The following is an 18,045-nucleotide window of genomic DNA, read 5'->3' as shown; positions in this document are numbered from 1 at the left end:
ATGGTGTTGTGCATATTACCAAGCCTACTGCTAGACTGCACAAGGTGAGGAAGCGGGTGCCAAGGCGGAGGACAAGCTGGGCTCAGCAAGCCTTTTCTGTCAAAGGCTGCGTAGTAAACATTTAGGCTTTTGTGCCATACAGCATGTGCCCTAAGTATAGTAACTTCCACTTTGTGCGTGCTCCTAAAAACCACTCAGCCACCCAAAACTAACAAAACCCACAGGGCTTCTGGGGGAAAAGGGGCTTGAGGCATAACCCAACCCTTAATGACACTGTTTAAAGGGGTAGATGTTGTGGCACAAGGGGTGAAACTGCCACTTGGGACCCCACCACCACCACCACCACCACCACCACCACAAATCCCACTGGAGTGCCAGTGCTGGTCCCAGCTACTCTCTGATCCAGCTTGCTGCTGATGGGCCTGGGAAGGTAGCAAATGATCACCCAAGTACCAGCATATGGAGATTTGTTGCTCTGCCTTCCAACTAATCTTAAGAACTACAGTCTGCTTGTGTAGGGAGGTGCCAGGAAGATAGCAGCTAGCTTAAGATTTGAAAGGCAGGGCCGGCACTACTGCATAGTGGGTTAAGGTACCACCTGCAGTTCCAGCATCCCATATGGGCACAGGTTCAAGTCCTGGCTGTTCCACTTTTGATCTAGCTCTCTGTTAATGCTCCTGGGAAAGCAGTGGAAGATGGCCCAAGTGCTCAGGCCCCTGCACACACGTGAGAGACCTGGGTGAAACTTTTGATTTCGGATTGGCCCAGCTCTGGCCGTTGTTGCCACTTGGGGAGTGAAGCAGCAGATGAAAGACCTCTCTCTCTAACTCTGCCTTTCAAATAAATAAATCTTTAAAAAGATTTGAAAGGCAGAGTTAAGAGATCCTCCATCTACTGGTTCACTCCCCAAATGGCCACAACAGCTCAGGCTGGGCCAGGCTGAAGCCAGAAGCCTGGAATTCCATCTGGGTCTCCTGTGTGGAGGCCCTGATGCTGCAGGGGCTGAAGCATCAGACTATCCCAGTTTCCCAGACACATTCGCAAGGAACTGGACTGAAAATGGAGCAGCTGGGACTCAACCTGGTGCTCATGCAGGATGCTGGCACAACAGGCAGCTCTGTGCCTCAGCACTGGCATGCATTGGCAGTTTTCTTCCAAGATGGAGGAGGGTACGGCCCCCAACACAGGAGGTGGCCTGGGCTAGCTGGGACATTAGAGATGTGTTTTGTGTTAATTTTGCGTGGCTCAGCTGGATGCAATTTTCCATTCACCTAGTATTTCTCAACAAGGAATCTGTACCTAACACACATGTCCATACTGGAGCCGGTGTGCGGATTACTGGTGAAATTGAGGCTTACAATGCCAGTACCCCATCTCGGAGTGACTTGTGGTTACTCTGCTTTCAGTCCAGCCTCCTGCTTGCCGATGCACCCTGGGAGGCAGCAGATGATGGCTGAAGTACCTGAGTTCCTGATACCCATGTGGGAGACCTGGATGGAGCTCCCGGCTCCTGGCTCTGGCCTGGCCCAGCTCTGGCTGTTGCAGCCATTTACAGGAACAAACCAATGGATCTAAGATCTCTTTGTCACATTGCCTTTCAAATAAAATGAAAATAAATAAAAATTGAAAGGGCAGAAACAAATTTTCTTTAAAGTTTGTACTACTATCAAATTGTTCTCCAATGCATTAATTGGGTTGGAGCAGACAGATTTTTAAAAGCAAGTAACAAGGTTTACAGCAAGATTAAGGAACTTTTTGGAGTAGAGCAGCCACAGGAAACGTCAATGGTGGGTGTGGCCAGGTTCCAACTGAACTTGCCGACATTGGCATTTGAATGTCATGTAATTATTACCTGTCACAAAATACTGCTCCTTAAATCCCCCCTGCAATGATTTAAAAATATAAAAATCGGTCTTAGTTCATGAGCCATACAAAAATACTTTTAGCCCTAATTTGCCAGCCACTATTTTTCTTTTTCTTTTCTTTTCTTTTTTTTTTTTTTTTGAATTTATCTGAAAGGGGACCAGCGCTGTGGCATAGCAGATAAAAAGCCACTGCCTATAATGCGGGCACCCGGTTCAAGTCCTGGCTACTCCACTTCTGATCCAGCTCTCTGCTATGGCCTGGGAAAGCAGCAGCAGATAACCCAAGTACTTGGGCCCCTGCACCCATGTGAGAGACCCAGAAGAAGCTCCTGGCTCCTGGCTTCAGATTGGCCCAGCTCTGGCTGTTGTGGCCATTTGGGGAGTGAACCAGCAGATGGAAGACCTCTCTCTCTGCCTCTGCTTCTCCCTCTCTGTAACTGTGCCTTTCAAATAAAATAAATAAATCTTTTTTTTTTAAAGATTATTTGAAAAGGCATCAAACAGAGAGATCTTCCATCCACTGGTTCACTTCAATGGGCACAACAGCCAGGGCTGGGCCAGGCCATAACCAGGAGCTTGGAACTCCATGCAGACCTCCCACATGGGTAGCAAGGGCCCATCTTCTGCTGCCTGCCCAGATACATTGGCTGGGAGCTGGACTGGAAGTGGAGCACACAGGACTCAAACTGGTATTCCAGTGTGGGATGCTGGTGTCACAATACCAGCTCTTGACCTAAAGCTTTAATTGGTTAAAAACTTAGGAAGGGAATCTATCTGGTGCTGACCCCACCTCATCTGCAGACCCATCTCCCCTCTGTAGTCGTTCCATCCACGGCCCAGAAACCACTACCTTCTGAACAACCCTGTTGCTGGCCTTCTACCCAACTAACGAGACAGTGTCACTCATTCAAGGGGAAGGAAGGCAGAGCATGTGCCCCTGGGGGCTACTGGAGGCACGCAGCCTGGAGATACACTTGGGAGGTTAAGGTCGGCTGCTGTGTAAACGGGGGTGAAGATTCCACTCCCGAGACAACAGGGAAGAGGAATTCCCACCTCCAGCCACAGAGAAGTAGAAAGACCTTCATCAGCTGCAGCAGAACGCAGGTTCAATAAATACCCGTCTTTGTTTTTACCCGCTTCCCAGTGACTTGACACAACAGGCAGAGAAAGTATACTTAAACCAAGCCCCAGCTGGGGAGTGGGAACGCTGGGCTGTGCATCCATCAGCTCGCCAAGGGAGCAGGGACGAAGGCTTAGAACAGAGGGAGCCAAACAGACCCTCAGGCCGCCCTGCCTGGCCTGGGAGCCACAGATGCCCTGTGACCTTGTCACTGCCCTGGTCTTCAGGCATAAAAAGCTCAGTGTCACCTTCAGTCACCCAGGGGACCTGGTGTCCTCCCATGTCCACTGGACCAGGGCAGGTGACTGTCTTCCTCACTCCATGGTAATGGAGACATCTTCCACGTCACGAGGGACTGCGCTCTGAAGCTCCCGCCTGATTTCGGGCGACAGCTGTGGGTGGGGCTGCAGCCGGAGCAGTTCCATGAGGGCTTCTTTCTGATCTGTGGCCAAATCTGCCTTGTAGCGCTGGACCAGTGTCAGCAGGCACTGGTGCCAGAGCACAGGCAGCTCCCGCTTCTCTGTCCGGAACCCCAGGAAGTGGAACACCAGGGCGTCCAGCACGCGGTAGGGCAGTGCATACTTCTTATCCAGCAGCAGTCGTAAGAAGATGCTGTTGGCACCACTGTATTCCATCTCGGCGATTTTTAGCATGGCCGCGCTGGGGGAAGGGGTGGCGTGGTAGGGTTAGTCCTTGGGGAAACGCTGGAGGAGGGAGCCTGGTTCTTCCCTTTGCTGGCCCTTAATGGTGTTCCCAAGGGGGCCATCTCAGGCCTCCTCACCTTCCCAACTTCATCCTTTTCTGACTGCAGTTACCACCTCTACCTCTGGCTTAGACACTTGTCCCAGGATCCAACTAGAATGTCCAAACATGCTGACATCTGCACCCCCACCTCACTTCCTCCTGTGTGCCCTACTCATTCAACTATTTACTGGGCACCTGCCATATGCCAGGCGCTGGGATCCTCTTCTAGTGGAACTTACTTTCTAATGAAGTAATGACACACCCACTGCTTCAACCAGCCACAAATCCACAGCTGTTCTACTCTTTCTTGTTGCTACCCTCTCCCCAAGTCCCGGCCACCTGGCTCTCTGGATGTGCACTGCACAGTCCTCCTCGAGCCCCACCAACACTACCTGGAGTGCAGCACAGGGATGGAGCACTTGGTGATGATGCTGCCCACGATGATGGCTTCCCGGAGAGTACAAGTGCCTGACTCGCACAGGGGGATCAGGATCCCTGGAGACAGGCAGAGGGTAGTCACTCTCAGCCCAGGGTGAGAGAAAGGTACACCAGGGAACACCCGCACCAGCCCCAGGGGCCAGCGCTGGAGAGACACCCACTTCCCGCAACAGGTCTGCTTTCACCTGCAGGTGCTCCAGCCCCTCACTCCTTCCTTGCCTCTGGGTGCCCACCTTTGAACCAGGCTCCAGGCTTGAACAAGGCCTTCTTGAGCGCCATGTACAAGTGGAAGTTGAGTCGTTTGTATTCAGCGATGTCATCTCGTATGCGGGGGAGCAGGACGAGGTTGTAGAAGCGCTGGGCCATGCGTTCTTTCAGGTTAGAAGCAAAAATCCTAGTAGGGTGAGGGGAAGTCCCCGAGTCACATGATAGGTCTTTACTTGCCCCTTTAAGTATCACTGGGTGGAGGCTGCTATTATGGCACAGTGGATTAAGCCACTGCCAGCAACATCTATATCCCATTTGAGGGCCAGTTCAAGTCCCAGCTGCTCCCTTTCCGATCCAGCTCCCTGCTATTGTGCCTGGGAAAACAGGGGAAGATGGCTCGAGTGCCTGGGCCCCTGTCATCTATGTGGGGAAACCTAGATAGGAGTTCCAGGCTCCTGGCTCCAGCCTGGCCCAATGCTGATCATTGAGGCCATCTGGAAAGTGAGCCAACAGATACAACATCAAGCGCTCTCTCTAACTCTGCCTTTCCAATAAAGAAAATATTTAAAAATAAACATCATTTGGGGGTCAGGTACTTGGCATAGCAATTAAGATGCCACATAGGTGGCTGGCATTGTGGTACAGGAGACTAACACTCTGCTTGGGGCTCCAGCATCCAACATGGACGCTGGTTCATATCCCAGCTGTTCCACTTCTGATCCAACTCTCTGCTATGGCCTGGGAAAACAGTGGAGGATGGCCCAAGTGCTTGTGCCCCTGCACTCATGTGGGAGACCCAGAAGAAGCTCCTGGGTTCAAACCAGCTCAGCTCCAGTCATTGTACCTATATGGGGAGTGAACCAGTGGATGGAGGACCTCTCTGTAACTCTGTCTCTCTCTCAAAAAAAAAAAAAAAAAAAAAAAAAAAAAAGCCACCTGGTTGCCTATATTCCACATGGGAGTATCTGGATTCCAGTCCTGGTTCTGCTCCTGGGAGGCAACAGGTGATAACGCAAGTAGTTGAGTCCCTGTCACTCATGTACAAGACCTAGACTGAGTTCCTAGCTCTTGGCTTTATCTTGCCCAGCCTCAGCTTTTGCAGGCATTTTGAGTGAACCAGTGGATGGGAGATCTGAGTCTGTTTCTGTCTTTCAAGGGGAAAAAAAAAAAATATATATATATATATATATATATATATATATATATATCTTATATATCTTACTATGGATAGTGTAGGAAAGAGATTTTCTTTTTTACCATTTATTTTGAAAGCAGAGTTACAGGGAGAGAGGGAGAAACAGAGAGAGAGAGCTCTTCCACCTGCTGGCTGACTCCCCTAGGCGGCCACAATGGTCAGTGCTGGTCCAGGCTGAAGCCAGGGACTTCATCTGGGTCCTCTACATGGGTGCAGGGGTCTAAACACTTGGGCCATCTTCTACTGCTTTTCTCAGGGCATTAGTAGGGAGATGAATAGGAATAGGGGCAGCCAGGACATGAACCAGTGCCCACATGGGATACTGGCATTGTAGGCAGCAGCTTTAAGCACTACACCACAACACTGGCCCCACAAAATATTTCAAAGTAAGATATAGAACCATTCTTGCAGCAAAAAGTATAGGAGCTGTGGACATGCAACATCCAAGTCAGCTTAGAGAGGGACCAGGAGGGGCAACAGGGTGTACCCAAATGGTTAAGTGTGAATACTGTCCGTCTCTGGGAGAGACTGATGGCTGCTCACCTTCTGCTCCCCCTGGTGGCTCATTTCTACTCTACTGTCACAAGGCACATGAGCAGGCCTGGGGAGCCAGAATGGGGAGATTATTCTGACATTCCAGGGCTATGTTGGTAGCCATAGCCTTTCCCTTTAAAACTCATCACAGGGGGTTCCAAAACTTGGCCCCAAAATATGAAACAGGAAAAGCTATGAAAATTATATATAAAGATGTGCAATGAGGTGGACGCTGTGGCGTAGCAGGTAAAGCCAAGCCTGCAGTGCCGGCATCCCATATGGGCACAGGTTTGAGTTCCAGCTGCTCCACTTCCAATCCAGCTCTCTGCCATGGCCTGAGAAAGCAGCAGCAGATGGCCCAAGTGCTTGGGCCCCTGCACCCATGTGGGAGACCTGGAAAAAGCTCCTGGATCCTGGCTTTGGATTGGCTCTGCTTTGGCCTTTGTGGCTATTTGGGGAGTGAACCAACAGATGGAAGACCTCTTTCTCTCTGCCTCTGCCTCTCTGTAACTCTGCCTTTTAAATAAATAAACAAATCTTTAAAAGTAAAAAAAAAAAAAAAAAAAAAAAGCAGCATAAAAGAGTGCTCTGATAGAGAAAGGGAAAGCCTGTATGTTCCACGCCCAGCCCTCCCCTGCAGACTCAAGACTACCCTACCCCTCATCCACTTCACCTGGTGGCTTGGTACATGGCAGCCGCAGTCCAGGCCTCAGGCTCTGTGACATAGAGGATCTGTTCCCAGTTGGAGAGCGCAGGGATGATCTTAAAGGCCTTGGGCAGTTTCCCGCTGCGGTACTTAGACAACACCTGGGGAGGAGGGAGGAAACATCACCATCGTCTCGGCCACTAACACGCAATGCTTGGGCAGGTGCTCTCATGCCCTAACTCAATCCTCACAGCATGCCTGTAAGGAGGTGCTATTATCATGCTCGCTTTCCAAATGACCAGAGTGTCCAGTAGCTGACCCAAGACCACCACGTCACTAAGAGGCAGAGCAGGATCTGAACTTTCACAGTCTGGTTCTCCGCCCTATGCAGCAAAGCCCGAGGCAGGAGCCCACAGCCCCAGGAAGGGTATCCCAGAATTACCTCCCGGACCCCCCTGTAGACCTCCAGCACCCGGGGGTCCAGCTGGGGCATAGGGAAGCCCGACACCTCTGACATGACCGTCTCGACCTCCGTCTGCTTCTCAGTCAGCTTCTCCATGATGATGTCGGCCAGGGTGCGCCTAGAGCGAGAGAGGAGGGAAGGGGCACTTGGTCACTGCAGGAAGCCCCAAGGGACCTCATGGTTGCTGTGAGCACTGACAGACCGTCAGCCCCTTGGATGTGTGGCCTTCTGTACCCATCTGCCTACCACCCTCGCTGTGGAAAACATAGGAATGGAGTCACCCCATTAAGGACAAGGTTGGCAGTCCTGGAGGGGCACAGAATGAATCCGCAGTCAGCCAGCCAGGTTCAAATCCTGGCTCTTCCGCTCCCTGGATGACCTTGGCTGTATGGTTTACCTCTCTATGCGTCAGTTTTCCCGTCTGTACGACAGACGACAGAATCGTAATGGCATCAACCTTGTAAGGTTCCAACAGCATTAAGTTAACATATGCATGTCATTTATGGTATGAGCTAGCATGCAGTAAGTGCTGCCTACCAATGATCTACCAAGATTCTGCGTACTGGGATCATCGGGGAGATGTGCAAACTTCCCTCCATCTGAATTTACTGACATTAAAACCTGACGATGTCTCCTCAGCCTCCTTAAATCATGCCCATCAAGCATATTCTGCTGAGTCACCATCACCTTGGGCTGCGCCTTCAGAGGCGGCTGAAGGGTTCTTGCAGCTGCTCCTGTTTCCCGAGCACCCCCTAAATGCCAGGCCCTCAGCGTGGGATCTTCTGGAAATTAAGTCACACTGTCTGTCAACACCTATGGGAGGCGCTTTTGTTCTCCTTTGCAGATGTGAGACCTGAAGCCCAGAGAAGCCCACAACTCACAGCTGTCAAGGGGGAAGCAGGTTCATGTTCCAAGTGCAGGTCCTTACAGGACGCTATGAATCCCCCAAGCCACGCAGCCTCTCACTGCTGACTTCCTGTGGGTCTAGGCCTGCTTCTTTGAAGAAGTCATTTTTAAAAATCCCACTGGTCTGGGCCTGGCGCTGTGGTGTAGTAGGTTAATCCTCCGTCTGTGGCGCCGGCATCCCATATGGGTGCTGGTTCAAGTCCTTGGGCCCCTGCACCCACATGGGAGACCGGAAAGAAGCTCCTGGCTCCTGGCTTCAGATAGGCCCAGCTGCAGCCATTGCAGCCATTTGGGGAGTGAACGAACAGAAGGAGGACCTTTCCCTCTGTCTCTCCCTCTTACTATCTGTAACTCTACCTCTCAAATAAAATAAATAAAATCTAAAAAAAATCCCACTGGTTTTATACACACACACACATATATACACACATACATGTATACATACATATATATATATATATATATATTTGAAAGAGAGAGAGAGATATGCTCTCTACTGATTAACTTTCCAAATGCCTGCAATGGCCTGGGCTGGGATAGAACAAAGCTAGGTGCTGATAAGTCAATCTAGATCCTCCACATGTTGGCAGGGACCCAACTTCTTTTGTAAGAACATATATATATATATATATATATATATATATATATATATATATATATATTTCAGCTTTATTTATTTGAAAGGCAGAGTTACAGAAGAGGCAGAGGCAGAGAAAGAGGTCTTCCATCCGATGGTTGAGACCCAGCTTCTTAAGCCATCATGTGCTGCTGCCTTCCAGCACAAATGACCATAAGAAGCGAGGGTCAAGGATATGGGCTAAGAAGGGAAAAAAAAGGATATGGTTTACAGAGAGGTCTTAACCACTAGGTCAAATGCCTCTCTCTCTCTCTCTCTCTCTATATATATATATATATATACACACACACACACCTTTTTTAAAAAAAGATTTATTTATTTATTTGAAACTCAAAGATAGAGAAGGAGAGACAGAGAGAGAGAGAGGTCTTCCACCTGATGGTTCACTCCCCAACTGGCAGCAACGGCAGGAGCTGCACTGATCAGGAGCCAGGAGCTTCTTCCAGGTCTCCAATGCGGATGCAGGGGCCCAAGGACTTGGGCCATCTTCTACTGCTTTCTCAGGCCATAATAGAGAGCTGGATCGGAAGTGGAGCAGCTGGGACTCGAACCCGCGTCCATATGGGATGCCAACACTGTAGGCAGTGGCTTTACCCACTACGCCACAGCGCCAGCCCCTTTTTTGGGGAAGATTCATTTGAAAGGCAGAGTTAGAGGGAAGGTGGGAGGTACAAAGGGAGAAAGAGATTGATCTTCCATCTGTTGGTTCACTCCCCAAACGGCTGGGACAGGCCAGGCCAGAACCTGGACCGGGGTGGGGGTGGGGGGGAGGCCTCTCCCTCAGGGGCCTGGAACTCCAGCCAGGTCTCCCACATGATGGCAGGGGCCCAAGCACTTGGGCCATTTTCCATTGCTTTCTCGGGTGTGTTAGCAGAGAACGGGATGGGAAGCAGAGCAGATGGTGCCCATACAGCATGCCAGCATTAACAGGTGGTGGCTTCACCTGCCATACCACGATGCCAGCTCTAGGCCTGATTTCTGAAGATTTCTCAAGATTGCATAATCCCTTGTTTCTAGAAGTTTGTCCCTTCTATTTACTGCAGGCTGGAAAAGCATTCTGCTAGGTTCATCAGAATAATCTGTGTAGGGGTGGGCACTTGGAGCAGTAGTTAAGATGCCCCTTTTGATGCCCGCATCCTATATCAGAGTGTCTGAGTTTCAGTACTGGTTTCTCTGCTTCTGCTGCTGCTGCTGCTGCTTCTTCTTCTTCTTCTTCTTCTTTTTTTTTTTTTTTAAAGATTTTATTTATTTATTTGAGAGGTAGAGTTACAGTCAGAGAGAGGGAGAGACAGACAGAAAGTTCTTCCATCTGTTGGTTCACTCCTCAATGGCTGGAGCTGAGCCAATCGAAGCCAGGAACCAGGAGCTTCCTCTGGGTCTCCCACATGGGTGCAGAGGCCCAAGCAGTTGGGCCATATTCTGCTGCTTTCCCAGGCCATAGCAGAGACTGGATCAGAAGAGGAGCAGCTGGGACTTGAGCTGGTGCCCAGATGGGTTTCCAGTGCTGCAGATGGAAGATTTGCCCACTATGCCACAGCACTGGCCCCTACTCTGCTTCTGATCCAGCTTCCTGCTAACACGTCTGGGAGGCAGCAGGTGTGGTGGCTCATATACTGGGGCCTCTGCCCCCCAAGTAGGAGAGCCACATGGAGTTCCAAGCTCCTGGCTTCTCCCTAGCCCAGCCCAGACTATTGTGGGCATTTGGAGAGTACACCAGCAGATGGAAGATCTCTCTCTGTTGCTCTGCCTTTCAAACACAATGAATCATTACTTTTTTTTTCTTTTTTTTTTTTTTTAAATTGCATAAAAAGAATTCTCTGGGAAGTCAGCAGGATGAGGTGCAAGGTGAGACCCTGAGAGGCTCTCTTCTGGGACAAGCACACAAGCCCAGGGACGCACTTTGTCACATCTGTGTCAGCTGCTGGATGTCAATGTGGGAGACAGGTGCCTTTCTTCTTTCTGAACTCTCAAACATCATTCGGTTTCCTCATCTTTTTACAATATAATTGGCAATGAGAGATGTATTAATCCAAAATATTCTAAAGAACCAAGATGACAACATACTAATATCACAGGATCAGAATGGACCAGGGGGAGGCCCTTATCCTAGATTTACCCTCCCCAGGGCTAAAATACAGGCTCACATATTTGACCACAGGCAGCCTGAATGCCTGCACATTTGGGGAGCTAGCATTTATTACAGAGGAGAATAAACAGTGGTTTTCACGAGGAGGGGTGGAAATTCAGCAATATATGGAGTTATTTTTGGTTATCACACTTGAATTTGCGATTGAAAGGGTATAGATCTCCTGAACATCTTATAACACATGAAACAGCTTCCACAAAAAAGAACCACCCAGGCCCAAATACTAATAGTGCTGAGGTGGAAAAACCCCAGACCAAATGCAGCTTAGCACGCGAAAGGGACTTATGCATGGAAGTTTATCTGACCACTAAAGGCCGAGTGTATCAGGACCAGGTGCAATGGGATGGACCTCCCAGACATAAAAAGGGCTTCTAGCTGTTTCCCTGGATAATCCGGGCAGTTCCAGAACTGGTCGAAGTGGAGGAGGCATTCTTGGAATGGATGAGCCACCTCTGTCTAGGGGTCCCCCACAACTAGCAATGCTCAGGCCTTCTCCAAAAATAGGGAACTGCCAGGGCATTTTGTTTCTCTAGGGGAGCTTTCTTCCAGGGCCTACTACCAAAGTGCCCAGCCCTACCTGGCAGGAGGGTTCTTGTTCATGAACATCTCAATGGCACGCTCATCCTCAGGGTCCACGACCACCTCTGCATGGTGGTCTACCCCCTTCATCGTGGCAGCCTTCTCCAAGGTGGGCCACTCCTCATCCTCATCGTCTGACCCATCCTGTGGCACTCCAGGACCTAGAAGAGGGGAGGTAAATGGATGAGCAGGGGAAGGAGTAGGCAGATTTTTAAAAAGTTTATTGTTATTTATTTGAAAGGCAGAGCAAGAGGGAGAGAGAGAGAGAGAGTTGGGGCCAGTGTTGTGGCGTACTGGGTTAAACCACTGCTTGCAATGCCGGCATTCCATAAGGGCGCCAGTTCAAGTCCCTGCTGCTCCACTTCCAATCCAGCTCCCTGCTAACGCACCTGGGAAGGCAGCAGAAGATGGGCTTGTCTGGCCAAAGCCAGGAGTCAGGAACTCCATCCTGGTCTCCCCATGGGTGGCAGGGACCGTCATCTGCTGCCTCCTAGGATGTACATTAGCAGGAAGCTGGAGGGAAGCAGAGCGGGGAGCTGAGCCCAGGCACTTGGATGTGGGGTGCAAGCATCCCAAATGGCAGCTTAGTCTGCTGCACCACAAGGCCTGCCCCTGGGTGAGGGACTTAGTTTTACTTTAACCATGATACAGTACAGGCCTCATGTACACGTAACCAATACAGGTGCGTGAAGCAGAACATATGAGACAGTCTTCCTGTCCCCAGAGGCTTGCAATCTCCCTTTTTTTAAAAAATTTTTTATTTATTTATTTATTTTTTGACAGGCAGAGTGGACAGTGAGAGAGAGAGACAGAGAGAAAGGTCTTCCTTTTGCCGTTGGTTCACCCTCCAATGGCTGCTGCGGTTGGCGCGAGGCGGCCGGCGCACCGCGCTGATCCAAAGCCAGGAGCCAGGTGCTTCTCCTGGTCTCCCATGGGGTGCAGGGCCCAAGCACTTGGGCCATCCTCCACTGCACTCCCGGGCCATAGCAGAGAGCTGGACTGGAAGAGGGGCAACCAGGACAGAATCCGGTGCCCCGACCGGGACTAGAACCCGATGTGCCGGCGCCGCAAGGCGGAGGATTAGCCTAGTGAGCTGCGGCGCTGGCTGCAATCTCCCCTGAGAAACAAAATGTAAAATGAGACAAAGAGCCAGCAAGGCCAATAAATAATAGTCACCACACCCTACGCAGTTCTGCAGCAGCCAACTGTCCTGACATTCTCTGACTGCTTAGGCTTTGTAACCCCAAGAAGAAGGTGTGCCCAGAAGCAGATGAAGTCATTGAAGCACAGAGCCATCTGCATAACACCAGCAATCCCAGGGGTCTGGACCGCACCTTCGTCACCACTGCTGCCCCGTCTCAGTGAGGGGTCAGGACAGCACACAGGCACTCACAAGATGAGCGCTGCAGCCAGGCTCTGCAGGAGTGGGAGCAGGCAGAGTGTGTTCGACTGAGGTAGGTGTCTTGGAGGAAGGGCTTGGTTCTGAGTGTCTGTTAGGCAGTAGAAAGGAACAGGGCTGGATGGGAAGGTCCTGAAAGCCAGGCAGTGGGGTTTGGATTCCAAGAGGGCAACAGCTGAATAGTTGATTTTTAGAAGGCTACGCCTGGCTGGGCATCTAGAAAGGTTTCTAATAACCCAAGTGGAGAGATAAAACGCTGCATGTGAACAGGTCGTTCAGAACAAAGGCAGGTACAGGACAAGAGCTAAATGGGGGGAAGCAGGTGATGCAGTGTGGTGGGTGTAAGCTGTCACTGGGGATGCTGGCATCCCATATCAGAGTGCTAACGTTCAAGTCCCACCTCCTTTTCCGATCCAGCTTCTTGCTAGGGTGTACCCTGGCAGGCAGTATGTGATGGCTCCTGTAGTTGGATCCCTGTCACCTAAGCAGGAGACCCAGAGTGCTGGGTTCCTGGCTTTGGCCTGGCCCAGCCCCAGCTGTTGCAGGCATTTGGAGTGAACCAGTTGATGGAGGATCGCTCTCTCTCTTTGCCTTCCAAATAAATGAAAAATTTTTTAAAAGATTTATTTATTTATTTGAAAGTCAGGGTTACAGAGAGGCAGAGGCAAAGAGAGAGATCTTCCATTTACTGGCTCACTCCCAAAATGGCCACAATGGTGGGAGCTGAGCTGATCCGAAGCCAGGAGCCAGGAGCTTCTTCCAGATCTCCCACACTGGTACAGGGGCCCAAGGACTAGTACCATCTTCTACTGCTTATGTAGGCTACAGCAAAGAGCTAGATCAGAAGTGGACCAGCTGGAACTCAAACCAGTGCCCATATGGGATGCTGGCATTGCAGGCCAAAGGCTTAGCCTACTATGCCACAGCGCCAGTCCCAAAAATGAATTTTAAAAAAATATTCTAGGGGCAGGCACTGTGGCAGAGCAAGTAAAGCCACTTGGGCCCCTGCACCCATGTGGGAGACCTGTAAGAAGCTCCTGGCTCCTGGCTTCAGATCGGTGCAGCTCCGGCCACTGCAGCCCTCTGGGGAGTGAACCAGTGGATGGAAGACCTCTCTCTCTCTCTGCCTCTAACTCTGCCTTTCAAATAAATAAACAAATAAATCTTTAAAAAAAAATTCTAAAGCTCCATTGGGATGGGAGACAGACATTTTTCTCCGTTCTTACTTCCAGATGCTGATTCCAGGTGCCTCGTGGAACAGCTGCTTGGGGGAGACTCACAGGCACCTCAAACTCCACCTTCATCAAGAGAACTCGTTCCCTTCCCTCACGGTCTACACTGCTCAGTCCTCCAAAGCTTGGTACCCGGCACCATCCCGGACTCAATACTGAATGCGGGAGGCAGTCCTGCCTCATGCCCTGCCCTCACCTTCAACCTCCAATCAACTACCAACTCCTACTCCCCGGAATGTCACCTCACAGACTGTCCCTCAAGTCCTTCACAGCCCAGGCTAAGCCTCCAGCTGCAGCATCTTTTGCCTGGGTTAACTCCGCAATCCCTTAATGTTTGTCTCACTTCCTTCCACTGCACTCTTCACTCTGCAGCTCAAGTAATCTGCCAGTAATGCACATTTGATCTGGTCAGTTCTGCACTCCAACCCTTCGCACAGCTTCCCATCACTGTTAGAATGGCTTTAAGGCCGGTGCTGTGGCTTAACAGGCTAATCCTCCGCCTTGTGGTGCCGGCACACCGGGTTCTAGTCCCGGTTGGGGCGCCGGATTCTATCCCGGTTGCTCCTCTTCCAGGCCAGCTCTCTGCTATGGCCCGGGAAGGCAGTGGAGGATGGCCCAAGTCCTTGGACCCTGCACCCCATGGGAGACCAGGATAAGCACCTGGCTCCTGGCTTCGGATCAGTGAGATGCGCCGTTTGCAGCGGCCATTGGAGGGTGAACCAATGGCAAAAATGAAGACCTTTCTCTCTGTCTCTCTCTCACTATCCACTCTGCCTGTCAAAAAAAAAAAAAAAAAAAGAATGGCTTTAAATTCTGGGCTTGCTCTCCAAGGGCTTTGCAGGTTTGGCACCTACCTACCGACCTCACCATCATTCATGAGTCCATTTACCCAGTGAACATCGAGTGGCTGCTACATGAGAGGCACTGTTATGAGTGCTGGAAGGTTAGCAGTGAACAAGAGAAACAGAAATTGTTGACCTCACAGAGCTTACATTCTAACTGGAGGAGAAAGACATAAATAGACGTAATATATAAATATATTGGATTGAAAGAAGAGAAGTGCTAAGACAAAACACAGAGTAGAGAAGTCAGAAGTACAGAGGGGCCCAGTACTGTGGCGGGGTGGGTGAGGCCACTGCCTGTAGTGCTGGCATCTATATGGGCGCTGGTTCGAGTGCTGGCTGCTCCACTTCTGATCCAGCTCTCTGCTGTGGCCTGGGAAAGCAATACAAGATTAGAAGATGGCCCAGGTCCTTTGGCCCCTGTACTAGTGTGGGAGACCAGGAGGAAGCTGCTGGCTCCTGGCTTTGGATCGGCTAAGCTCTGGCTGTTGTGACCACCTGGGGAGTGAACCAGCAAATGGGACCTCTCTCTGCCTCTCTGTGACTCTGCCTTTCAAATAGATAAACTGCAAGCCTGCAGGCAATGGAGCAGACTATTCCAGGAGAACGAACAGCCAGGCACAGGCTCCAACTGCCCATGTTTACAAGGAACAATGAGACTTGTATGGTGGAGTAGAGGGCAAAGGAAAAGAAGGCGGCGGTCAGACGGTAATAGAGATAGATCACACATGGCACTGTACACTATTAGAACCCTGTAGCTGTAGGGGCAACAAAATCGTGGTTAGGAGGGTACCGCAATAACCCGAGCGCAGAACATGGCGGCTTGGATATGATGGCATTTCTAAGGTGGTGGAGGTGGTCATCAGAACTTCCTGACGAAGAAGACATGGAGACGGGGAGGGAGACCAAGGACAGGGGAGGACCAGGTGTGGAAGTCAGGGTTTGTTTTGGACATGGTAAGTTTGAGATGTCTTTCACATGTCAAATGAGAGATGCCCAATAGCAGCTGAATATAAGAATTTGGGCTTCAGGGGCCAGTGTTGTGGTGTAGCAAGTGAAGGAAGCTGCTGCCTGTGACATCAGCACCCCATAGGAAGCCGGTTCAAGTCCCAGCTGCTCTACTTCTGACCCAGTGCCCTGCTAATTGCCAGGGGAAAGCAGCAGAAGATGGCCCAAGCGCTTGGGCCCCCGCACCCACAGGGGAGACCGGGATGAAGCCTTGCCCATTGCCGCCGTCTGGGGAATGAACCAGTGGATACAAGATTTCAAATAAACAGATAAAAAAATTTTGAGTTTCTTGGAAGAGATCAGGGCTGGAATAAAAAGTAGGTAACATTTACTAAATAGATGGTAGTTAAATCATGAAACTTGAACAGGAACTTTCAAATGCCTGCAAAAGCCAAGGAGATCCAGATGGAGCTCTGGATTTGGCCCGGCCCAGCTCAGTCATTGTGACCATTTGGGGAGAGAACTAGTGGATAAAAGATCTCTCTCTGTGTCTCTCAAGTAAATAAATAAATCTTTAAAAAAAAAAAAATAGAAACAGCTTAGGAAACCCACATCCCATAACTGAATGCCAGGGTTCAAATCCTGGTTCCACTGCAGATTCAGGCTTCCCACTAACACAGACCCTGAGAGGCAACAGGAGAGAGCTCAAGTCATTGTGTCCCTGCTACCCACCTGGCACTGAGTTCCAGGTTTGGTCTGGCCTGGCCCTGGCCGTAGCAGGCAGCAGGCGTTTGGGAAGATTAGGGGAAGCAAGTTTTCTCTGCCTTTCAGATAAAGATACTGTAGCCAGAAGACTACCAGGGTTCAATTGTGTCAAATACTGCTTTTCATACAAATAAGATAAGCTCTGAGAAGTCGGTTAAACAACTCAGAGGTCAATGCTTCTTCCCTATGAGAAAACAGCATTTTTCAATCATCTCTCCCTCCATTTGGCCCCAAAACAACACTGCTTTTTCTGTTATGAACATTCGGTTTCAGGTCTCAGCTTACAGGCTGGGCAACTCGGACCCCTACACGAATGCTATCGTTTCCAGAGAAACGAGACTTTCTTTCCCATGGAATTTACTGCTCTAATTGTCTCTCTCTTGGTTTAGACTGTAAGGTCCCGAGCTATATCTTGTTTATTTCTGCACGCAATCCATCAAAACTCCCAGCATCGTGCAAAGCCGGTAGCGAGCATCCCATATTTACAAAACCGTTGGACAAATGCTAGGAGAACTTGGTGGCCTGAGCCATCACTTCCTATTGGCCTAACTTGGGGGACGCGGCGAAAGGAGCACTAAAAACAGGGAGTGGGCCTGCAGGGCTCGGTCTCCCATCTGCCCTGCTCTCGGTAGAGCAACGTGCAAGCCGGTTTTGATTCCAAGGTACTCCCCTGCCGGACACCTGTGGGCCTTCCGCCCCCCGACCCAACTGCTGCCTTCCCCGCGGACGCTCACCCAGCCGCGTGGCGCGCTCCCGAGGCTTGGCGGGCCCGTCCCCGGAGCCGTGCTCGGTTTCCAGCTCCTCCTGTTGCTGCCGTGCTTGCTGCAAAATCCGCCGGCTCAGCCGGGGCCCCACATACTCTTCCTCCTCTTCCCCGGTTCCGCGGCCCCGCCGCTTTTCCCGGGCACCTGCCCGCACCGCGTTCCCAGCCAGGATCTGCTCGGCCAGGGGCGCGTGTTTTTCCTGAGCCCCGGCCCCACGGGCCGCTTTGAATTTCGGCATTTTCCTCGAAAATGCGGCCCGGCAAACTCACACGTGGGTACGGCGACAGCCCAGGATGTGCGCTCGGCAATGAACGCCCAGGTCTGCGCCGAGAGGCCACGCGCTCACAGCGCCCCCACGCGTGCGGAGGCCAGAAAAGCAGCCAGCACCACTGCACTCCCGCAGGGAACTCCCGAGTCCTGGAGCCGGAGCCCGGAACAAAGTCATTGCCTTTGACGTTGACGTCTCTACATGGTGGCAGCCGGGGCCACGCTTTCCTAGCTTTCTGGATCTAGGCCCAGGGTGGCCAACCAAACGGAAACTTCCGGAACTGCAAGCCGAGGGGAGGGGCTGAGAATCGGGCCGATGACCTCACTGGAGGCGTCACCCAGAGTCGC

At 51.0% G+C, this 18,045-nt stretch overlaps 1 protein-coding gene across 1 annotated transcript; it reads right to left on the bottom strand.

Moving 5' to 3' along the window:
• Positions 1 to 1,620: 1,620 nt before the first annotated feature.
• BYSL (bystin like) lies at positions 1,621 to 17,986 on the bottom strand. Its single transcript, XM_062186106.1, has 7 exons — positions 17,401 to 17,986; positions 11,479 to 11,641; positions 7,192 to 7,330; positions 6,777 to 6,910; positions 4,401 to 4,561; positions 4,122 to 4,224; positions 1,621 to 3,645 (listed from the first exon to the last, which is right to left on the bottom strand). Exons 1-7 carry the CDS (start codon positions 17,666 to 17,668, stop codon positions 3,300 to 3,302), a joined length of 1,314 nt encoding a protein of 437 aa, XP_062042090.1. The 5' UTR covers positions 17,669 to 17,986; the 3' UTR covers positions 1,621 to 3,299.
• Positions 17,987 to 18,045: the final 59 nt, after the last annotated feature.

The sequence above is a fragment of the Lepus europaeus genome, chromosome 3, assembly GCF_033115175.1.
Source record: "Lepus europaeus isolate LE1 chromosome 3, mLepTim1.pri, whole genome shotgun sequence".
In the NCBI taxonomy this organism is placed as follows: Eukaryota; Metazoa; Chordata; class Mammalia; order Lagomorpha; family Leporidae; genus Lepus; species Lepus europaeus.
This window is presented reverse-complemented; position numbering and strand designations above follow the sequence as displayed.